This window comes from Poecilia reticulata, chromosome 20 (genome assembly GCF_904066995.2).
Source record: "Poecilia reticulata chromosome 20, P_reticulata-male-v2, whole genome shotgun sequence".
In the NCBI taxonomy this organism is placed as follows: Eukaryota; Metazoa; Chordata; class Actinopteri; order Cyprinodontiformes; family Poeciliidae; genus Poecilia; species Poecilia reticulata.
The window spans coordinates 13778178-13803388 of record NC_088849.1 but is presented as its reverse complement, the minus strand read 5'-3'; the positions used below and the strand labels follow the sequence as shown (position 1 = coordinate 13803388).

General features: G+C 36.5%; 2 protein-coding genes across 2 annotated transcripts in view; both read right to left on the bottom strand.

Annotated features, from left to right (window-relative positions):
• Nucleotides 1-2739: 2739 nt before the first annotated feature.
• Nucleotides 2740-6561, bottom strand: eloc (elongin C). The gene is made up of 4 exons (XM_008438659.2): nt 6446-6561; nt 5907-5934; nt 5571-5714; nt 2740-3165 (listed from the first exon to the last, which is right to left on the bottom strand). Exons 2-4 carry the CDS (start codon nt 5908-5910, stop codon nt 2975-2977), a joined length of 339 nt encoding a protein of 112 aa, XP_008436881.1. The 5' UTR covers nt 5911-5934; nt 6446-6561; the 3' UTR covers nt 2740-2974.
• Nucleotides 6562-15733: 9172 nt separating this feature from the next.
• jph1a (junctophilin 1a) overlaps nt 15734-25211 on the bottom strand; it is a 39376-nt gene continuing 29898 nt past the window's right edge. The window contains exons 5-7 of the mRNA XM_008438658.3: nt 20761-21494; nt 18577-18673; nt 15734-18402 (exon numbers count right to left, since the gene is read on the bottom strand). Coding sequence (XP_008436880.1) covers nt 18593-18673; nt 20761-21494 — 815 coding nt within the window. The 3' untranslated portion in view covers nt 15734-18402; nt 18577-18592. The remainder of the gene's footprint in view (nt 18403-18576; nt 18674-20760; nt 21495-25211) is intronic.

The following is a 25211-nucleotide window of genomic DNA, read 5'->3' as shown; positions in this document are numbered from 1 at the left end:
TCGTGACTCTTGGTTACCAGTAAACACACTCATCTCTTAGCAACAGATTAGCAGCAAAAATTGTTATTGTTCGAAAAACATAGGATTTCTTCTGCTCTAACTTGGTTACCAGAAAACGCGATCATCTCTAAGCAACAGATTAACAGCGCAGCAACAAAAATTCTTATTGATAAAAAATATAATGTTTCTCCCGCTCTTTTGAAATACCACTTATTTTACACTAACAAGAATTGTGCAGTTGGTCAATTTTGCAGAAAAGTAATTTTTTGTCATTAATGGCAAACAGGCTATATTAAACACACATTCAACACAAAAGTAAAAATCACGATTTATACTTCGTGGTAGTTCGTTACCAGAAAAATCCCCGCTTATCTCTTAAAACCAAATTAATAACAAGTAGTTTATAAAACAAAAGCTCTTTCGAAATAACGCTTACCTGATTAGATACAAGACATTTACCGTTGGCAAATTACGCTAAAGTAAATATCTGAAGTTCACTTCGTGGCTCTTGGTTACCAGTAAACACACTCATCTCTTAGCAACAGATTATAGCAGCAAAAATTGTTATTGTTCAAAAAAACATAGGATTTCTTCTGCTCTCACAATGTGTGAGTTAACTGATTATAAACTGTACCAGCCCCAAGGTTTATAGTTAAGGTTCACATTGGAGCCGCCTGGGAGAGCGGCGCGCGTGATCCGCACCGAGTTGCAAAGATCCAGAGATGCACGAGGCGCTGCGACACGCTGCGCATGCGGCGGCGTCAGCTCGTGCCGCTGCGTGTCCGCTTCAACGCGCACAATGAACCGAGCTCCGTGCTCAAGATAAATTAAAACAAATTCAATCATTTCCATTGGCATGATTTATCACTTCTCTTTTTATTTCTCTTTCTTTATACAAAAAAACTGTATGATAAAAAGCTTTCAGGTTGGTGCTTTGGTCTCAGCTAAACCTCTTTTTTGAAGGAAAATTTTATTTACAAAGATTTCAAAATTCATTTTGTTTGTCGTTTTGTTAATTTATTTTGGATATTTGAAAGGCCTTCCAGTTGCAGTGTTAAATGTTCATTATAATTTAAAGTTTACTGATCTTTCAGATTGTGTTCTTGCATTATAATTTTCCCATTAACATATATTACTTAAAAATGGTCTAAAAACAACAATAATATTGTTTATCAAAAATCTAAATTTGTTATTGTGACAGGTCTACACACATATGATTTATAGTGTAGTTAGTTTATTGCCATGGATGGCATAGTTACTTTGAAAGAGTAATTTGATCACTCGATGAAAAATTCATCCATCAGGTAGAAAATGTGCATCTCTTTTCCCTCCATCGTTTACGTTTGTGTCGCTGGTGTTACATATGAAACCTATCTCCCCAAGGAAAAAAGAAGAAAGCAACAATATGTGTTTTCTAAAAATAATCACAAATACTTAACTTGGATACGTAATTTTAATCTGATTATTGGATTGTAAATAGTAACACGTTAGATTACTCGTTACAAGGGGTCAGATTAGAGTAAAACGTTGATGACGTCATTGTTTGACATTTTTGCTCAAGCTATTTACAAATTTTTCAAGTTTCCGATGTGTGTCCCCCCCAATGATAAACTTGTTCCTACGCCCTTGGATGTCATGGTTATGTAATAGAATCAAAGTGAAAACTGATCAGAGAGGTCCAGGTGGCATTCATTAACACCATCCAGAGGTTTAAGAAAAATATCAGTTGCAGTTCATGGATGTGTCCATATGACTCTTAAGATCCAGCTCCAACTACAGTTCAGTCTCCCCCAATCTTCACAAAACTATGGTTATCATTGTTGCTTGTGTACCTTTTCTTACCACTTTTTTCCTTCCACTCAACCTTCCATTTCCATCTGCAGTCTGTGAACGGGTTAGAGACAACCATCACATCAGCAATCACTCTCATGGATGTGTAGACAATAACAGAGCATTTCAAATGTCCTTTAGCTGTATGCCATAATCATAAACATTAATGCTTGAATTACATTCTGTGTGTAATGAATCTGTGAAATTTGATTTTCACTTTTTGTATTGGTTCATTAAAAATAATCTTAGTGTGCATGGATACAACAGACTATTTTGCAATAATATTCTAATTTTATGAAAACTCAGTTTTGGGTTTTCACAAAATATATTGGGTTTTCACAAAACTATATTCATCGAAAATTGCAGAAATACATATATTCAATATGTCAGTGTGATTAATTTATTTCCAAGTTTCACTGAAACTTTTAAGACATATTCTAATGCAGTGATAGGTGCCTGAGCAATCTCTTGCCTTAAATCAGATTTTGAAAAAGTCAAACTTTTTCAGATGTAAGCTGCCATACCCAATAGAATATGTCGCAATATAATTCAGAAACATGTATACTCATTGTTTCCTGAAATTCCTCCAGCAGTTGATCATGTTTGGAGTAAGCTGCACAAGTTAAATATTTCAGAATAAATATTGCATGAAAGTTTTAATATGTTTAAAGACCTTTATCCAATTAAGAAAAGAGAAAATCTGTAGGCACCCTGTTTTAATTAGGACACATTTGAAGCAATTCTTTTTCAAACATTTGCGACTCATGTTCAAAAATATGGAAAACCTAATGCATTTTATTTCACACTTGTGGAACTAAAGCATTCAAAACACTTGAATCCTGTTTACTGTAAAAATGACATTTATGTTTGTGTTTCATGCAGAGAAGCAGACACCAGAGGAAAAACTGCTCACCGAACAGGCATTTATTGACTATGCAGAGGTGAGGACATTTCTGTGGAATGTCCGCCTGGCTTCCATTTTAAAATGACATTTTTTAGTAATACAAGGGAAACCATGACAACAGACAAGAAGCAAAAAAAAAAAAGTATAATTTGAAATAAATTGCAAAACAATTAAATACTGGAAGAAAAAAAAAAAACTGAAAAAGAAAATGTTTCAGGTTTTCACATCTATTTTGTAACTTTAACAATCCAAAAAATTTGCAGCCATGAGCAGTTCCAGAGCGATCTCGGGAGCGATGGGGAACTCTGGTATTTCCGTGGAGCTGTTGGTATAACGGACCTTGTAGGTGAAATACATGCAGACCTTAGACAGGACGTGGGACGGGATCTCCCTGAAGTTCACCTCGTTGGTTTCGTTCTCCGCAAACTGTCCTGCAGGTTGCAAAAAAGCGGGAAGCAGGCCAATGAGAAAACTTGTGACAAACGGGTTTGACGACTTGTATGCAAGCCACTTCTGGTTTTGTAGGACACAACATAAAAAATAAAATAAAAACAAACAAACAAACAAAAAAACAAACAGATTGGAGAAGAAAGTGGGGGGAAAGAAGCTTTTTTTCTATTAATATCTGCACAAGACTAATGGTGCATATTTATTTGCAATTTAAATACCTTAAATTTCACACTCAACTCCTCAACGGGGCAAATTCTGCACCAATCAGTAAGAGATCAAGAGTCCTAACATGTGTGTGAGGAGAACAGACCTGAGTAAACCTCTGCTTAAGTCAATCAAGCGTGTTTAAATGTTGTAAGCCAAACCTGGACGCAGAGAGCTATCTTGATCCGATTACCTACACGGTAGTGCGTTTGATTAACTCTAAAACCACCAGGGGCTAGTTTGACTCCCTGAAGATTTTCATCCTTGCAGTTGCAAGGATGAAAATTATGACGCCGGGAAACGCTGACTGCATCCGTGGCGTAACACAGAACGGAGCTAAAGTTCTATCTGTGAGAAGCAAATTAAAGAGAGTAGAATCTGTGGAGTCAAATGGCAACGGCAAGATTTGAGAGACCATAGATGCGGCACGTTCACAGCTGCATGCTGACACGTAAAAAGGTGCGCGTGAATTCTTTTTTCAAAATCTACAAACACAGATGATGGTGTAGTTTGAGCCATTGCAAACTACACAAATACAGTAGTTTACAATAAGGTAAATCAGAAAACGGCGATGTTTTCAGTCAGTTGTGTTTAAAAATTTAGAGCAAGCACAAGCAAAATAAAAAGGTTGTAAGAAGAGAAAACATGCAGTTAGAGGAAAACAGCAAAGACAGAAAACTCGAAGCAATACACCAAATATGTTATGAATCTCAAATATTTTGGACATAAAGTGAAGAGTCAAAGAGTGATGTAATTACCCAAAGAAAAAGAACGGGGGACTTCAACATCAATTGCACCGTATTTAAGGAATCTTAAGAAACACGGGTCATTTAGAAAATGTCTTAATACATTTTTCTTGCCTGGTTCTATCATGGACTTCACTGAAAAACCCTAAAAAATTTCTCAAAGGAAAAATTTTAAAAATGCCTGACATGGAAAAACATAGCTTCATGCGACAAAGTGACTAAAGGATTAAAACCAAAACATTTTTCATCAATAAAGAGTCAAAGCTGAAATGTAAATAGTGTCTATATTAGTTCAGATTAGACATAATCTTTGCCATCACATATTGTAAAGAAAAAGCTCAATCTTAAAAAAGTTAGAGAAAATCAAATTAGGCATCGATACTCAAACACAAGCAACTTTGAGTCCTGAAATGTGAAGAGTATGGCTTCTATTGTCCACAATTATTAAACAGCACGGCTTTATACATCCACAACAATCAGTGATGATTCATTTTCTATCAATCATTACTCCTAATCAACAGCTAGTTAGATAAATATATCACTGACCTGCTTTATCTGAATTAAATGATTTACTTTGGAAATGACAAAAATGCTTCACTTGACATAACCCTTACAACAAAACTATTACAGCGTTGGTGTTCATAAAAGGATGTGTCCGTGAGAAAAATGGCAACTAACTACTAATAATTGTTTTGTGACATCAAGTCATGTTTTTTTTTCTCACAGAAGGTGGCAATGAAGATCAAAACATAATTTGAGAAAGGATCCACAATGTCTGCATTTCAGTTTTGTTTTTCTTTTGTGAGACGACAAGACTCATAATTATTGGTCCTAATTTTAATTCTTTAAATCATGTCAACAATAAAAATTAAAAAAACAAGAGTGTTTAGAGGTCTAAAGAAGATGAAAAAGAAGGAGTTTGCTTGTCGTGGTCACTTTATATTTCGTAATGTAGGGGGAAAATTCAAGAGGACTGCGCAGTAGATAGAAAGGCATTTATCCTCTATCCAGGATATCCAGAACCCTAAACATTATGCCCTCTGCATGACCTTTTTGAACTGTTGTCATCAACTGTCAGGCTAACTGTAGCAACCGTATCCAAAATGGAACAACAGACCTACCAGCCACCTTGTGTCATTGCCGTGTTTTTTCTTTAATCTTATCTAGAGATATTTCCCATCATTAATCGCTTTACTGTTTTTTCACAATGTTTTCAAGTTACAGGAAATGGCTAATTTTGTTGTATGTTATTTAATGTACAATTAATGCACCCATTTGATTTGGAATCCACTCTTTTTACAAAAATATCCCTACAACACAAAAGTCTTGCCAGGCAAGAGAACCATAAACAAAATGGTGATCAATGGTGTTGTTACAGCTCAACAACATTTTTTTAATCATAAAGAGGAGCTAAAATGCCTTGGCTTAGTCCTCACCTGGCCCACTTAACATGGCTTTGATGGTTCCCGATGTTAAGGCATGTTCTCTTTTCACAATGAATTCATGGCCGTCTGAGGAGATGAGCTTCACATACATGGCATCTGGCCCTTCACAGCCACCAAAAGTTCTCTCCTCACCATCTGTCAAGTCATAATATAAAAACGACAATCTGAGACTAAATAGCACAGTGGCAAACAATCTCTAGCAGTTTTTTTCTTCAGTTAACTACCAAAAAACAAACTGTGAAACAGCAAATTGATTTTATGGACTGACAACAGGATTTTTATTTTATTTTTATAAAGTAGAGATACATGTGTGACATGACTCCTCACCCATCTTGTTCCGGTATTTCTGTTAATCCTAAAAGCCAAAATAGAAAAAACACAGAGCATAATTTAATTCGCTTAGAATTGAATTGAAAGATGTTAAAAAGGGTAAACATATGACATGTGAAACTGGTCAATTCTAAATAATGATTAGATCATTGACGGTAAAAAATTATGTAAGCCCCATTCGGTTTACTGGAAGTGATTTCTGACAGTCACTGCGGAACTTTAAATTTAGCCAAGATAAACATTGTCCAGAAAATCTTCAGACAATGGCTAATGTACACATAAATATTTATAACTATGACATAAGCATGGCTATGTTTTTCGCAAGTTTCAACCATATCGGCAGCGGCCTGTTTGTTTTCAGATAAAGGTTTTAAACGCGTTAGCTTTAGCAGTGGTAGCTTAAGGAGCTAACTCATTTTAAAATAAACAAAACATCTTCCCAATAACTGATCTCTATGTTAACAGCATAGCGGACATTTATTTCAGGAAATAATACAATAATGGGTATTTAGTCAAGATATAAAAGGTGTTCTTACCGCCGTGTGGATAACTGAGCTACGGAGATTAAATTTTAGCTAACGTTAGCCACCCGGAACTAATTTGTTGGTGGTACCCGGTCGGTCCGCGATAAATGTGTTCCGTGTAAATTTTTTTTCCTACCATGTGACATATATAAATATTTACATTTTAAATAAATACATACACTATGTATAAATATATATATTTTTATTCATTCAAAATATAGAAAATTACTAATCTAAATAAATATGCTCAATTATCCACATTTATAAGAAATAACATAATACAACAAGATATGGCCCAATCTCAAAGAAATGCACTTTCTAACTTAGATCAAGCATATTCATACACAAGTATATTCCCCATGTGCTTATTTTTAAATCATTTATATCAGATATATTTATTTTACACACAGAATAGTAATAGGATGGTAATACCAACACAGTACAATAGCAAAGTGTGATCTCTTCTTTGAAACACTGCAGCAACATGGTCACTCTTTCATAAAATTCATGTGTACAATTTTATGACATGACAATCATGACAATCATTGCACATGTAAATTATTAGATTTTAAAATGAATATATATATATATATATATATATATATATATATATATATATATATATATATATATATATATATATGTAAATCTAATAATTTACATGTGCAATGATTGTCATGTCATAAAATTGTACACATGAATTTTATGAAAGAGTGACCATGTTGCTGCAGTGTTTCAAAGAAGAGATCACACTTTGCTATTGTACTATATATATATATATATATATATATATATATATATATATATATATATATATATATATATATATATATATATATATATATATATATATATATATATATATATATATATATATGTGTGTATATATATATATATATATGTATATATTACCCAAAGTATATATATATATATATATATATATATATATATATATATATATATATATATATAAATATATATATTCATATATATATATATATATTTATTTATTTTTTTACGTAATCACCAATGTTGGAATTTGAGGCCCAGCTTGATGATAATCTTCTGATTTTACCATATGGAATTCAGACTAATTAAGTAGTTTCAGGGGACAGGAACTTGTTTTGTAACGTTTGTTTTATTTATTTTTATTTTTTTTAATGATGTAGAACAAACAGCTGCCAGAGTTCAAGTTTGGATGTGATTATGTTTTAAAATAAAAGTCAAGTTGGTGGTACTTGGAGTATAAAAACCTGGAGGCAAAATGACTTTGAATTTGCTCTTGATTTACAGGTCATTGTGCTCTTTCTCCAAAAGGGGGCGCCTGTGCCTCTCTGCCTTCACTTCCCTTGATGAGTTAAAGCAGGTGGTTGTGGGACATGACAGAGACATTTTGCTAGCCCATAAATCTGGATTCAACAGAGAAGACGTGTACCGTGTACCCCTTATGCATTTTCATAGGTCCACCCAATAAAACTGAAACATATTAATTATAATAAAAAAATATCGTACCAGTTTTATCTATTTATCCATTCATTTGATTTTAGAAAATGTAAAAAGTACACCACTTACAGTGGAGCTTTGCTACAAGGTTGAATAAAATAGCCTCCTTTTTAAACCAAATATTTCAGTTCGTTGTTTAAACCAAAAAGCTGCTAAGTTCATTCCAGCCCATTAAACCCTTAAAACTCCAAAGCTATGTTCATAATGTGACTTTGCCCTTATCCTAGTGTGGAGTACTTTCAGGAGGAAAAGTGATGACTGCTGAAATCTGAGGCTTCCAAATGGACAGAGTTATCTGAGCTGTGACTCTGACAGCTCGAACACTGAGTGTGACTGTAAATTGCGCCGTTTGACCCAGAAGAGCACACAGAGGGAGCACAGTGCTCCTCATATGTCGGGGTGATGAATTTTTGTATTGATTAGCACTTTGTTAATTTAGAATGTTTTCAAAAGGCCAACAGATTTTTTGTTTTCCCTAGACATCTCTGGGCAGTATTTAATAACCGTGTGTGCCTATTGGTGGAACAGATGTCAGCAGCGACTTATGTAGAGGTGACATCTGACCTGGAGTTTCTGTCTGAGCTTTAGTTATCCTGTCATTTTATCTGGTGGTCTTGCAACCTCTGCCACTGTCTGTGCTTCTTGTAAACTCTCGCACACAACTCACCCGCAACTCACCCACGACCAAAAACAATCACCGACCTTCCATTACACCATTAGTACTTGATCATAAGTGGGCGGGAGAGAGCAGCCGCTTTGATGTCTTTCTGATACGACCCGCCCGGCTGCAGCTGCTCTCAGCTCTATTTTGGGGGGAAGGCTGCTGCAGGCCTTCAGAACAGGGCTTCCTACATGCAACACATAAACATAGACAATACATGCAAGTTCTCTTGTCTGGCCCAGCCCCAACGACAGTCCCTTCAACCACTCTGAAGACAGTTTCACGCGCCTCTCAAAGCTGGTGAGGAAACATTAGGGTGCAGATAATAAGCAAGAAAAGGCAGCCGGCGTTTTATAAGTGAAGCGTAAGACATATTGCATATTTTTCATGGACCAAGAAACATGCATTCTGTTATATACAGTGCCTTAATTTTTTATTTCTGCTTAAAATCATATCTTGATGTATTTTGTTTGGGATTTTATGTGGTAAACAAACGCAAAGTAGTGCATTATGAAGAAAAAGTAAAGTTTTATTTATTAATTTTTTTCAAATAAAATTCTACTGTACCAAACTGCCTTCTGAAGCCATCCAATTAGTGTCTGCCTGTTTGTATGGTTTAAAGAAACTCAGTGTTTTGAACTTTTCTGGAAGATTATTCCAGATTAGCATAGTTAGACCAGAAAATATTGTCCATACTGAACATTTCACAGATTATGGCAGAAATATTAAGCTGCCCATTGAAACTAGGAAGGAGAGTATGACTCATAGAAGTAGCTAAAAGTTGCATGGTGACTCTGGAGAAGCAGCAGAGATCAACAGCTCAGGGGGAACAATCTGCTGACTGGACCATTAGTGTAGTAGCTGTGCGCTGCATAAATATGCCCTTTACTGGAAAGTGACAAATGGTAACCCATTGTTTTGCTTAACAAAAGTTTTAAAAATAGCTCCCCCCCCCCCCCCCTAGTTACTTAAACAAGCCATGTAGCAAATATACAGACAAAACGTACTCTGTTCTGATGAGACCAAAATGTAACTTTCTGGCTTAAATGTAAAATTATACGTGTAGCAGAAAATTAATAATATACTGCACATCACCCTGAACACAGCTTTTTCACGGTGAAATGTGGTGGACACAGCATGATGCCATGGAGATGTGCTTCTTCTGCAGGTACAGGGATGCTGTTTTCAAAGCTAACAGGAAGATAGGAGCTAAATATGAGTCTTGTGCAACCTGTAACAGGCTGCACAAGACTTGAGATTGGGATGGAGGTCCACGCTCCAGCATGGAGTCAGAGCTACTGTGAAGTCACGTAGATTAAAACATATCCATGTGTTTGAATGGCCCAGTCAAAGTTCATGGCTAAATCTAACAGATTATCAGAAGAAGGGGTTTCATGATCCCTGGACTTTCAGGTTAGTTTTGCCTTAGATGTGTGTTCAGGTTCTTTTGGTGGGACTCGTTCCAGTGTTGTGTTCTATTCTGTCAGCTCATCGGTTCATGTCTTATCACAGCTGCAACTGGACCAACTTGCTCCTGTTCTCCATAATCACCTCCACGGCATTCAAATACTGATTTGGTCAGTCCATTCCTTTCCAGATCCCTCCTTTGCTTACCCAGTGTTATCATTTTGCACCTTTCTGATTCCGTGCCTGTCCTCCTCTAAACTGGTATTTCTCACCAGTTTAGATCTCTCCCCACTTTCCCAGTGTGCTCTGTAAGATTATGGTTTATATATACATATAAATAAACCATAATTCTTGTGTCTGCAACTCTACCATAATTAATCACGACAGATGCTGTCCATGTCATCTGTCTGAGCTAGAGGTATTTTGCAAAGAATAAACAAAAACGTGAATTTCCTGATATGCAAAGCTTTGCTTACAGCAAATGTGGTTCAACAAAATATTGACTTTTATTCAATATTTTCTACTGGATAAATATTTGCACCAAATTTTGTTGGTTAAAGAAAATGGTGAAATTCATGTGTCCTCTTCCTTCCACTTTGTAATTATACTCCGTTTTGTCTTTGCCGATCACAATATTTACTTACCATTTACTCTTGAATTATTCCCTCACTGAACACTGAACTCTTTTGCAGCATACATGAATCCTAGCTTGTTTATAACACCAGTTTAATAACTCAATACCAGTCAAATGTCAGTTCACTGCATCTTTCTGACCGGCGTTTTAATGAAGTAGTCCGACATAAAACCAGGTCAAATTTTCTAGTCATGATGTGGAACAATGAGGTGGGGGCGTTTCTGGCATTTCTTCCCTTGGGGGAGCTTGTCACAATGAATTTAGGGGTGCTGTTCCTTTAGCCTGCAGCCATTCACAGTGCCCTAAAATTCTCATGTCAGTCCTGATTTAAAGAAGCTCAGTCGAAGCACGTAAGCTAAAAACAAAACCAAAACTGAAAAACTACAAATTAGTTTAATAGCTTTATTCTTAACACTAATCACATTTAAAACTTTTTCTTTTTCCATTTTTACTCATGTGGTGTCAAAGATATAATAACAGTACATTAGACTGTTATTTTATTTGAACCTGTTGTTATTGCATGTGCCACGTTGTCCCACATACACTCACTCCAGTCGTGCAGACACTGTCCTGTTTTTCTTCAGAGACCCAAACAACTGGGTATAGCAGTGCTGTTTATCAAACAGACACAGCATACTGGAGGGAAATAGGGGTTGACTTCAATGTCTAATGTTGAGATGTTTTTGAAAATTACAACCCTGTGAGAAGTGAGCCAACAAAGTGTACCTGTTATTATGGTATGATGCTGTTCTTGTCTGTAAACCCAGCAATACAGCGGGAATTTCACTTGTGCAAAGACCAAGTGATTTGCTTGTAACTTGCTCGGAATCCTGGCATACAATAACGCGCACACACAACCACACACACACACACACGCACACACACACACACACACACACACACACACACACACACACACACACACACACACACACACCCACACACACACACACACACACACACACACACACACACACACAAATAAACTTATGTTTTACTTGAGTGCAGCCATTTCTCTGCTTTCGATGGAAGCTTTAATAAGCAGACAAGTGGATGTGACAACCAATAGCTTGGGCCCAGTGCGATACTTGTTTGAACTAGAATGGCTCACCGTAAAGAACCCCATAAAAACAGCCTCACAACGTAACTCATTTGCCATTAAATTAACAGGGAGACAAACCTTGAGGCACATATTGGATTATGTTGATCTGTTTAAGAACTCACTAAAACAGTGTGTGAGAACAGGTTTATTACTGCGTAGCTCTGACAAGGCCCTGCTTCTTGTTTATATAATGAGACACAGCATATGGCTTGCTGTAAATGACAGAGCGACAGTTTTATAGTTTTATAACAGAGTCTTTTCTTTTTTTACTCTTTGTATAACAGATGATGTAATGGCAATGGTAGGGACAGAAATGAGAACACTGATGTCTAAGCAGCAGTTTTGAAAAACGCTGGGCTATGATATTTCTTCACTGCTCGCAAATCTTCAATCAGTTCTGGAAGTCCTTTATTTTTTCCCCTGAAGGTGGAGGTTTCATGCTAGAGGAGTTAGAAAAAAAAAAGTTTGACATAAATTTTTTTGTTTCACTTCACCCATTTGATAAAGTGACAATAATAACATTTATACGTAAAAAAATACTTTTCCAAATATGAATTATGTTTAAATGAAGAAAGCTTTTCAAAACATGGTCCTATGTGAAAGCAATTGTCACTGGACCTAATAATCCTTATGCATTTTGTGAAATGAATCTTTCAGTGGAGAAATGGTGGACTGCTCTTCTTTGGACAATTATTTTAATTCAGCCACGTTGGAAAGATGTCAAGTATAAACAGCCTGTTAAGGTCATACCACAGCAGCAAACAGATTTGTTTATTGACTTTGACTAGGCCACTAAAATCCTTAATTTTTTAAACCTTAAAGATGTGGACCAAGTATTTTACTTTTAATCATTGTCCTGCTGCATAACATACATATGTTTGAGTTCAATGACACAACCCGATGGCAGTTTCCTTCAGGATCTTCTTCCTGCGAGACAAATTCATGGTTCCAACTCATCTGGGCCCATGTTTGACCGTTGGTGTGATGTTCCTCTACTGAAATACCATCATGAGTTTTATGCCAGAGGTTACTGAGTGAAAAACTTTCCAATGAGTTAAATTTTGTCTCATCACTTCATAGAATATATTCCCAAAAGTTTTTTAACAGTTTCTATTACCACAAAAATGCTTAAATTGAAGGTAGAGTGTTCACAATTTTTTTTTGTGAGCTTGATGATGGATAGGATTTCAAATTTAAAGAGATGTTTTGTTTTTCACTTTTGTGTTATTCTTGTATCTCTGGTTGCTCTTGAGTTTTGATGTCTTCATTGTTTTGGTGTTTTTCCATGTTTTTGCAATTTTGTAATTATGTTTCCTTTTGTGCTCATTCTGTGCACAATAGTCACGTTTCCCACACAGCTGCAATGTATTCAGCTGATCAGACTCAACAGTTTCTCGTCACATTAATCAGCGCTCCTCTGTCTTTGCTTATTCTTTGCCGGTTTCTTCTCTTATTTTTCTGTTTTAGGTGCTGTAGTCGTCTTTCTGAAGATCTAAAATGCCGCTTTGGATCTCGTCACGATGTTGAGGCTAACTTAAAAACTCAGAGGCACAAACAACTAAATGTGTGATATTAGCCATTTCAAATGCAAACATTTCTGGTGTGTCCTAATTTAATCCTGAACAGAAATTGCATTTTGCATTGCATCTTAGTTATTTTCAAAGCATATTTGCTTAGCTTTTAATGTTCATTTATTTGACTTTAATTACTTAGTAACTTTGATATTGATAAAATATGTTTGAAAAACACAAAAGCTGTGTTTTTTTTTTGTTTTTTGTTTTGCTCCTCATCTTTTCTTGGCTGTGCAGGGAGTGTAGCAGTCTTCATTTGAAAAACAAATGCATTTGTGAAAGATTTTCCTCACTCTTTTTAAGTGCTATTCACTTTCTCTGTGTAAAATTATAAATTGAATAAAACCTATTTCATTGGTATTATTTTCCTGTTTATTTTACTTCTACTTCAGAGTTTATTTCTACTCTCCACAATTTTTTTGTATGTGTTGAAAGTTTTCTGAATGTCACAGGCACATTTCTCAGATATCAAAAAGGAAACCTTCAAATAAAGGTCTAGCCTACTGTTTTATCTTAGCTCACAATGTTTCCCTTCCCAATATGATTCATCTGCTTTAATATAAACTGCAGAATAGACTGTGGGTCTAAATTGTAGCTGTCCCTGCAATTTGTTAAATACCCCGCAGGAAGCTAGGACTTAAAAGGGTCTGGTTTATATTCGTCCAAGACGGCTGGTGCAACCAAATCTTGTCCAGCTTGCTGTGCCATATTAGAATAGCAACAGAGATATTCTATACTATTAGTGACAAGTTCTGCCTAACATAGGTCTCTTATGTGTTTTCTGGACTATTCCAATGAAAGCCAAACTAGCTAAACGATCATAAGTCAAAAGAAAAACTTCCTGTTTTTTTTCTTTTTCTTTTGTCGGTGTGTTCCAAACAACACACACGACGTAGCACATACCAGGCAGGTGCTGCTGCTGGTGTAACACTACACTAATCTAAGGCCAATCCACAGTGGAAACAGTGTGAACCGACTTGAGACAAACTACAGCACCTGCTTTTGCTTGCACGGCTAATGTGAGACCCCTACTGAGATTCTTTGATTTCATGCCTGGTCGTTTCCCCCTGGATCTCATTATGAGAAGGTCAAAATTAGGCCAATGTTTCGCTTGGAGATACACAGAAGTGATTACAAGACTGGGTACAAGCATATAAGTGGAACTCTTGAAATGTCCTGATTCATATGCGTTTCTTGCTTTAATTTTTCATTGGAAACCAGTGACGTTTTGAGTAACTTCTATTAGGCTCAATTTCTGTAGATATATTGCTTAGATGTGCTTTAATCACAGTTGTAGTCAAGACGGGCATGAAAAGCAAATTTAGGTTTTTCATGCCTTCTCGTATTGCAGATCAGCAATCTTTGAACAAAGGTTAAATTAAATTGACACAATTGCACCTATTGTTTTAGTGGAAGTGGGTGAAAAAGTATGCATACTTTAATATTAATTTAAAAAAAAAAATAAACATCTGAAAAGTGTGGTGTTCATTTGTTTCAGCCCACTTTACTCTGATACTTCCAAATAAAACCCTGTGCTGCCAATTCCTTACAACATCGTCCAGTATAAATTCAGGTATTCTGTGAAGGTCACAGAGGTTTAGAAATGAATGATGAACAAAGAACCTTCAAGAAACGACCGACTGCACAGAAATGATATGTTTTAGAAGCAGCCAAAGGCTCATGTCAAGAATGGAGGATCTGTAGAAGTTCATTACTCTGATTGAAGAGATGGCGGCTGTTCAAAAGGCATGAAAAATAAAGAGAAACAGGAAACACGTTGAAGAAGTGACGCGTAGAGGAAAAATAACACTGCGCATCACTCTGAAGACTTCATCCTCACATGAACATGGTGGCGGGAGCATCATGCCGTGGGGATGGGTCTCATTCGTCAGGGACAGAGAGGTTGATCAGAATTATTGATCAAGCCAAATACAGGCCAGTTCTTGAAGAAAACCTGTAATGGGCTGGAAAAGCCTCAAGACTGTGGAGGAGGTTGGAAGCCCTATAATGTCTTGACACATATCAGATTTTCATTTGTAAACATTTTGAAAACCATGTCTAATTTTACTTCTTCTTTTCAGGTATGCGCTTCCTTGTGTTCCTCTGTTAAAGTCACATAAAATTCTAATAAATACACAAAAGCGATGGAAAATAGCAATGAAAGTAAGATGGTAGAATGTTCTAACTTTATTATAGAAGAAAGGTGGAAAATGTTTGTCCAATGCGAAGCACTTGGACTAAACGGCTTACAAGATGAAATACTCACCAAAGAAGTTGATATAGGTCTTTACTGTGTAGGATATAAATAAAGGACAATGTTATGATTTTAAAAAACAGAACAAAAGCTTAAAAGCCTCCACTGTGAGGAGGGCAGCTGTGATTCTACTGGCGATGGTAATAAAAATACTCAATAAATGCATCATTTTGTTTAACAAGGCATAATAACTTTATTTTATACACATAACTTCATCTCCAAAGACTTTGCACAAATCAGTGGGGTATTGTGAACCTTAACATATCAAAACTCTCCCACAGGTTGTTTTTTTTTCGTCATAAAATCCTCAAAACAAATACATCTGCCCTTCACATCCCCAAATGGTACATACAGTATGACCAATTAGAAATAAAATATCTATGTTTTTTTTCTCCACTTTCAAACATTATCATATGTGCATTACATTACCAATTACAAACAAAAGTTATCTTCATTGTCAAAATACAGATGTGCAAATTGTTAGAAAAATACCGACTCATACCAGATTCTGGATTGTGCTCTGTAAAAATCCTTACAAACAGTATATAATAATCTATATAGAAATTTCTCCAACATGCAATGTTGTATTTCAAAAAAATATCCAACAGGCTGTTCTGTTAAACCTTCTAAAAGACTAATCTTCACTTTTTCTTTTTTTATTTTATTGTTTATAGAATATTACGACTAAATTTCAGTAGTATGTTTTCCAGTAGTTTGTCCAAAAGCCAAACTGGTTCAAGAATTGTTCAAACGTTTTATGTTGCTCATTTAAATTTTTGACAACAATCAAATCTAACCTTCGGAACAGATTTGCAGTCGTTAAAACCTAAATATATATATATATATATATATATATATATATATATATATATATATATATATATATATATATATATATATATATATATATTTTTTTTTTTTAAGCCCTTTTTACTTATTTATTTATTTTTTGGTGATGACCAATGTTTTAACAAACACATCAGTTGTACAATGAATAAATATTCCATCTTGGTAGAGGTGACAGTAAAACGTCCACCATATAAATAACCACTTTGGAAATCAAAGAAACTCATGCCATACCCGCAACAAAGACTACAAGCAGCTAGGATGAAGCAAGTCAAAAGCATGGTTCAGGTGACGACAACAGTCAAAACATCTCCCCCCCCCTCCCCCGCCGCGACCCCCGTACAAGAGTTAAGACAAGGATGGCATCTATTTCCCTTCCCTCCCTTCCTCATCTCTTTTGAGGTAAACAGTAGCACTGTTAAAGACTTCTAAAGGCATATCTTCTTCTCCCTGGATCCACATTCCCCATGGTCTAAACCTGAATAAAGTTCCACTGTCCACAAAATCCAGTCTCATATACATGCACGGCTGGGCCTTTTTTTTTTATTTTTTATTTTTAAACTCCAGCGGCTTTGGGAAGCTGTGGTTTTGCATCTCAGTTGTGGCGTGAAACAGTCAAAGCGAATAACGGACTTCATTAAAGCGGAAAGGGTGTAGGCATGTACAATAAAATATATTCTTTTCTCTTCTCATTTCATAAATAATATAAGACATTTGTTACTTCACTCTCACAGAGCTATCTGCCTTTTCAAGAATAAACCAAGTTCGTCGTCACAATTCCTACCATTGGTGAACGCCGTATTAAAAAAACAAAACAAAACAAAACAAAAAAAAACAGGCTATTCAAATCACCTGTGTTCGACAAATAAAAACTGATTTTTTAAATTAGAATAGCAGAACACTATCTCTGGCAAAATAGATTATAAGCCTTTGACAAAAAATAAATAAACATATTGCACTTTCAGAAACATGGATGTGTAATGTCAAATTACAGCTCAATTGGTAGAAATGAGTAAAATTTAAATAAAACGGGAAAAAAACAAAACAATTATTTTACTCATTCTCTGACAAAGTTTCTACAAGCATAAGAATGCAGGTAACCAACAGTTGGAGGACAACAGTGAACAAAAAGCTACATAAGAACAACAAACAAACAAATTTAAAACTGTACCATGCACGGGGAGTGTTTCAAAAGCAGTGTATCCTGGATTACAATGGACGGAGCTTGAGAAAGCTGCAGGGATGTTTGGATTAACAGAGTAAGACTGGCTAGTGACCGTGCAAGCACTGACTGCTGGCAACGGTCGTGCGCGGTTTGCTCTTGCAAGAGTGGCTTGAACCCCAGTAAAACCATCCAAACACCCAAGTCCCTAGCCCCATCCACCAACACCATCGCCCCCTCTCTCCTCCCCCTGTCTCTCTCTCTCTCTCTCTCTCTCTCTCTCTCTCACTCTCTCTCTCTCACTATCGCTCTCTTGGACGCCCTGGGGCTGGGCTCACATCTCCCCATCAAAACGTCAGATGGCAAAATAGAAAGGCAGCTGTTTGCTCCCGTCAACTAAAAGTGCATCTCCGCACTCCTCCAGCAAGGTCCGTCAGCCCACTGCTATCTCTGCCAAGGCAGTGAGAGTGGGCTACAGAGACCTGAGCTTGGGTCAGCACACATGTAGGTTTCAAGAACTTCTTTTTTCATACTTTGTACGTTTGGTTGCGTTTTCACTTTTTTTTTATTTTTCTTCGTTTTTGTTTTTTTTTTTCAACTCACTAGACATAACATTTCACTTCTGCTTATACAGAAGCCAAAGGAGTGCTAATTGACAGGGTTGGCCCTAAAGAGGGCCAAAGACAGGTTGATAGTAGTGATGCCTCTCTCCTCATTCTCTTCGGTGTCATGCTGATTCCTAAACACCTCCGGCCGCCCCCGTTTCTCACTGGCGCCATTTTCACTTTTCAAGGCCGGCAATGCAACTGTACCAGTTGCCATGGTTTCACTGCAATGTAGAACAGTCTGGATTTAATTGGCCCCTTGTCACATTTCAGATATGTACACAAATAAAAAAAAAAAGGACATCTTTGTATGGCATGCACAGATTATCATGTCTGGGTTATTTTTCCGCCGTAGAGCGGAACTATTAAAGATAATACTTTTATACAAGTTAACTTACCATAGAAACAATATCATCATGTCAGAAAGTGGACAAATATAATTGCAAGGCCAATATTCAACAGCATTACCATAGCAACAAGGATTGAGTTAGGACCCTGCAAAAACAAAAAATAACATTAGTCTATAACAGCAACACCCCCATCCCCAAAAATGGGAAAAAACAATTTTCATTCATTTCATTTAATCAGTAGGTAACTGTTAAGATTGAAAGCAGCCTTGCCTGTTTGTTAAAATTAAGCTTTAGCTAGCAACTAGTATCTTAGCATTGCACAGAAAAAGAACACAAAAGTTAAATGTCACTTGGCTTCTGCAAGAAATAGTTTCACACATCAGTTAAAATTTATGTATTTTCCCCCCATATTAAATATAGCATCAGTTATATGTACCATATTTCCTAAATACTAAAATTACCTACCTGAGGTTAGCTTATTGAGCTAGTAATTAGCTTGAAAAAAGGGGCCAAACACGCTAACTTTCAAAGTTAGCATATTTGAAAGTTTCCCTTGTTCAGTACCTCTAGTCCCACTATTCCCTTTCCACCCTTTATATTATGTTCATGTAAAAAAAACACCTACTTTGGTGTTTTAGCATTTCAAATCCTACTTGTGGTACTGCTGTTTAGTAAATTGGCATAGGGTATTCAAATTATCAACAGCAGTAGTAAAATCTAAATCTTGGGTAATGTAACTAATCCTCTTATTTCATGATGCAGACATAACATTTGTCCTTTATCGATGTAAACTTAGCTTGCCCTGTGGAAAAATTACAAATGTCACCCATAATAAGTTTTTAAATATTTTTGTCTCACACAAATGTTTCAGATCATTTCACATTTTAATATGACAAAGATGATAAATTGTACAAAATTAGATTTTCAAATTAAGCTGTCCAAAACAATCCTGTCCCTATGTGAAAAAGTAATTGTCCTACAGCTAACAACTGATTGGCTATCTTTGTTATAGCTGGGATTCAGTCTTTTCCGTCACTGTGGACATAGGTCATACTACAGAATTTCAATTAGACTTAAATCCAGACTTCAGTTTGATTAGGCCACTCCAAAGCATTAACCTTACAGAATTGCTGGTGTGTTTTGATCATTTTCCTACTGTTTAACCCAAGTGCTATTAATTTTAAGGTCACAAACTGATGGCCATATATTCTTGTTCATGATATTCTGCTTAAGAGCAGAATTCATTGTTCAAGTTGTGAAGGAGGAAATAAAGCCCATACAGAATCTGTGCTAGTTTTATGGTGCAACAAAAACACAAAGTTCCACTTTTGACTCATTAGTCTACAAAATATTTTTTACCAAATTGCCTTGAGGATCGTCAGGAAGTCTTGTTGGCAAATTTCAGGTGGACTTTTGTGTTCTTTTTGCCAGCAGTGGTTTTGGCCTGGATCTCACCCTGTTTTGTCAAGTCTTTTACGCGTTGATGAATCATAAAAGCTGACCTTAACTGAGGTAGCTGAGGTCTGTAGTGCTTTAGATGTTTTTTATGTGTTCTTTCCTTTTTCCACTTGTGGATAATGAGTCTTACTGTGGCTCTCTTACTTCCTGGAACTTAAAAAATACTCAATTGCTATTTGTAGGTGGATAGATGTCAGGCATGTTGGATTTACTACTGGCCTGACAGCAATGCGGCAATGGATGTGGGTAGAGAAATTAAACCAAATGGTCACTAATTACAGTATATTTCATATTTATCAAAGGGGTCAAAAATATTTTCATATGTGGATAGGTTGGTTTGAATAGCTTTTATACTTTAGCAAATGAAATCATTTAAAAACTCCATTTTGAACTTAATCTGGTTATATTTGATGAAGTTCAGAAACATTTTAGTCTGACAAAATCAAACAGAGAAGAAATCTGTGAAGTGTGAGACACTGTAATGATATGACCCTACAGTATGCTACAAGTAAAACATATAAAATTAATTTTTATCACTGTTTGTAAATGGGAGTATGGAATGCCCCCGTAAAATGGCTGGTATGAAACATTTAATGGTAGGCAGCACCATTTTTATCTTAAAAAGCCAATTGGGAAAATTACTTAAAAATACATATACCATCTTGGCCTCAGGCATTTGAATGTTAGTATATCAAATATAGCTTCTGGTACTGTGATGTCAACTTTTTTCATCTGGTCAACAACAGCCATCACGAACTGCTACGACATACTTACTGTTTCTTCTGTGCTTTCTGCAATTTCCATGCTTGCTTTCTTTGTGTCTGCAAGGCTCTTTGGTTTTAGGGAATCTTGCTTCCTGAGTTTTGGGTCGCTCTTGCTGTCCCGAAATGAAGGTGGCTTAGGAGTAGGGGTAGGGGTGCTGAAAGACTTAGGTTGCGGGGGCAGACGTGCCAGAGCTAGGGCACTGGGCTCTTCTTCCACTTCCTCAGGCTCAGGAGGTGGAGGGCCCCGTGGAGTGGCTTTAACGTAGTAGCTGTGATATTCAGAGTGGAGCTGGCCATTGACTGGAACGGTAGGAGGCTGCACAGGAGGAGCGGTTGCTGGGGCCGGTTGCTGAACTTTAGTTGGTTTAGGAGGAGCCTCAATGTGTGCATGAGAAGTCTTGGGCCCATCGGTGAAGGATAGCCTCTCTTCTTTACTTAGCTTCCTGCTAGATCGCTCGTCCTTGCTGGCCTTATAACTGGACTTCTCTTCTTTGCTTATCTTGCGGGATGGTTTTTCCTCTTTGCTCGGTTTGTGGCTGATGCTGTTGCCAATCTGGCCAGTCTTCTTCTTAATGTCAGGTGAGGGGGGAGGAGTGGCTGCAGGGCTAGCGACAGGAGAATGGGGTGGAGTTGTGCCTTTGCGGTAAAAGTGAGGAGAATCATGTGGGGATTCTTCCTTCTTTTCAACAGGGACCTCTTTAATTTCCACTGGCTCTTTTGACTGTTGTTTTATGTAGTCTGGTCCTGAAAAGGGAAAAAGAAGTAACATACATTGTTATGAGAGCCTCAAGTCCACTTTGAATGATTACTGGGATTATGTCACACACACAAAAAAAATACAACTGTAACTTTTACAACTGTAGGGATACCATCTCATTTAGAAATTATTTTGTATAATTGACAAATAAAACAAATATTTAAAGAAAGCTATGAAATCAAATGAAGAGGGGAGAACGATTTGAAAGAAACTTTTTTGATATGCTCAACTGGAATTGACTCAATTAATTATTAGGTTTCAAAAAGCTTCAGAGGAACATAGATATGTACTTATTTCTTACTACAATACACTTTGTACAGCTGGTATGTAAATATCAAAATCAAAGTGGTCAGTATATCCAGTCCTATATCTGTGTAAACAGCCTTATTGTGGAGTGCTGGGGGCCTCCTGTACTCATAATCTCCATTTACCTTTCAGCTATGTGGCATTCCTAATTTGTTTTTGAACTGCCACGACCAAGACCCAGTACAAAGAGAAAGGAGGGACATGTAAACATTTGTGGGACTTAACATATCTCCACAGCTTAATTTCACACCATAGCTCAATAAGAGTTACGGCTCCACGGGCGGGAGTGAGTAATTTTGCTCTGTTTGGGGACAGATTCCTGTGGGGGTGGTGGGGGTTCCAAGCATGTTCTAGATGGTTTTCACCATTTAAACAACCCCTGCAGCCTCAAACACTTTCAGGTCGAATGCTTTCATGACAACTATTCTAATGTGATTCGTACAAACTTCAACAGAGGAAAAAAAGACAGAAAAAAAAAACCCTTTTGCTTTTAAGAAATTTAAAAGCTGATTTTACATCCTCTGGATAGGAATTACCACAGTCTTGAGAGAATAGTAAAATAAAGCCCATTCTAAAGTTTGAAGGAAATTCACAAGACATGTACTGCACCTGGAGTCCAGAGCTTCGCGAACATTTTAGAGCATTTCACTTTCCTCTGGTGACAACCTTATTAGAGATGCTAATTTATTTTTTAAGCAAGAACTACCGAAAGCACCTTTAATCAATTAAATGATCCCAGTGTCACTGTGCTCGATAAGGCAGCACACAGACTCCATAGACGAACTACAGCATATTGTCAAGAGGAAGAGTAGTGAAACCACATCGACGTCAGGCTTAAAATGTAACACTCTGTATGTAATGAATCCATATTGTGAGAGTTTTTACTTTTTAAATGAAATTGCACGATTAAACTTTTCAATGATATTATAAGACATTCATCTCAAAAAGTCAATTTTCCATATTTCCTCTTCAGATCACTGTTGCCTCTTTAAGCTTACTAGAATTCAAGCGTTTTGTCTAAGCTGCAGCAGTTTGCCAGTTCTGCTTATGTTAATCCACGGCACATTTTCTGCTCCAGTGCACTCTTACCAACATACGAGCGCTCTCTCCTCCTCATGCACAAATGTGGGTAATCATACAATCGTACAAAACATAACAGATCAGCCCTTTACGACCCAGTGTAACTCCTCCTGACCTTAATACGATATGAATGGCAGTTAAAAAGAGAGAAGCTTTAAAAAAAAAAAAACATGAAAATTTATATTTAAATATGTGTCCGTGCGCATGCAAACACAGCAGGAAGTAGTACATTGCCTGCATTTCACATCTGTTGCCAGCGGGTATTCGACTGAGTTCAGCTGGCCATTCCTAGGCAGCCTGTTTTTTATAATTTCGTATTATAGGACACTGTGTAAATTATTGTTACTGGTCTTTACAGCTTAAGTTCTGTTTTTCTGGAAGAGCTGACAATCAAACACCTACACAGGCCTGTTTTTGCTTTATAAAAGATGACAGGGCTTCCCTGCTGCCTTGTCAGGCTAGGAGACAACAGTAACCAGAAAAAGATATTTCTCCTCCACTGCCTCATGGCAAATTGTTGATTTGAGTGGTTTGCCGGTGCAGTACGGAAAGTAGAATATCACCTTCTTAGAATTAAAGTCCACATGCTCTCCCCATATATTGAGTTATGCTCTCTTTTATTCACAGCACCTCTTTAGTGAAAGTTATAATACACAGATCTGTGCCATTTTGTTTTGTAATAATTTGACATATCCTCCACTTATGTAACTTAAAAACAACCACGGTGCAATTTTGACCACTTTTCAGACATAAAATAAAGTCTCAAAGTTCTCGATTTTGATCACCCTATCACATAGCTGACTGGCACACTCTGATGGTCCATATAAGTAGGTAACATAATCCTACCCAAAAAGTAAACTACACCGTGAGTCATTTCTGTGAGAAACGGTAAAAGTTTAAACTAGAATTTGTCATTTGCAGCAGCTATTCACATCTGAGTAGAAAACTATTCACTGTCACCATAATTCATTCAGATCAAGAACCTAACAAACTAATTTCTATATGTTTGTATGAAATATTGTTGCATAATAATATATAAATACATTATAAAATAAAAAAAATGATTCAATTTTATCCAGTTTGATGTTTCCTAAAATCTCCTACTCCAACTGGCAGATGGGAGGACAGGACTGCATATCCTTCCTGTCTTCCTGACACAGAGTGGATCTCACGAGTGTGCTTTTACCAAATGTATTTCTAAGTGAAACAGCAAGACTATAATAAATGATTTAAAAGTTGAATTAATTTGTTTATTTGTTTGTTCATTAACTAAAGTCCTAATATGAGAGAGGTTACACCGGCTCCAAAGTATGTTATCCAAATGCATCAGTCAGGAGAAGGCTACACAACAAAAATCCCCATTCTTTTAAACACATACAGTTTTTATAGTACGGATAGTGCTCAATAATTGGATCAAATATGGGAAATGTCTCTGAAATGGACTGCAATCAGAAAGTAGACAGGAAGACTGCTCAGAGGCCAACAGCAACAGTGAAGGAGCAGCAGGAGTTTCCAAGCAGGCCTGCTGTTGTCTTTATATGTTTGGACAAAGGAGAAGGACTGCAAAACAGAAGCCTTTGCTTTCAAAGAAAACATTTAGGCTTGGTTTAAATTACCTAAAATCTTGTGGGAGAATGTGTGAATCTGTAGAAACACAGATTGAATTTCTGCCTACAAGGTAGGCAAAAATACACATGGAACAATATTGAAAAAATGCCACAAGGAAACAATGCAGGGTGCACCATTAGGATATGGATTTTTCCTAGGGTTTTTGTTGAAGCAGATAAAAAAATATTAGAAAACTCCAAATGCCTGTTAGTTTTGACCTGTTAGTTGGGTTGCTGCTAGAAAGCTAAAGATGAAGATCCTTTTTTTTTCTCAGCATCATAGTGGTAGGCCTGCATCCAAATAAACAAAAGAGGGTGAGTTCACCATTTTTAATTTCTTTATTTTTCAGGTTTTTTTTTCATTTTGTGTTTTATTTAAGTTTAGTTGTACCAATAAAATTTCCTATTTCACGTGGGAGCAGCTTGAAAAAGATCAATCCTATTTTTCCGTCACAAAAACCTACCTGACATTTAGATACAGGAGTACAGACTTTTGAGAGCCACTCTCTTGTGTATGGGTGTGTGAAGAGTTACTCACTGGCTGCTGTTCAAGGCAACGTAAAGAAATTATCGTTAAGTAATTGGAGAATTAAAAAAAAAAAAGGTCAACATTGGGGAACGTGCATTTCCTGAATGTTTCTGGAAATTACTTAATATCCCAACAATGAAGGTTAAGGTTTTACTTCAACAGGTTTAATTAGTAGATTCAAA

What these genes read in the sequence shown, in the direction of transcription:
- eloc (XM_008438659.2), bottom strand. An exon ending in AGCCATGTTAAGTGGGCCAG is followed by an intron (nt 3,166 to 5,570) that starts GTGAGGACTAAG and finishes TGCAACCTGCAG; the next exon opens with GACAGTTTGCGGAGAACGAA.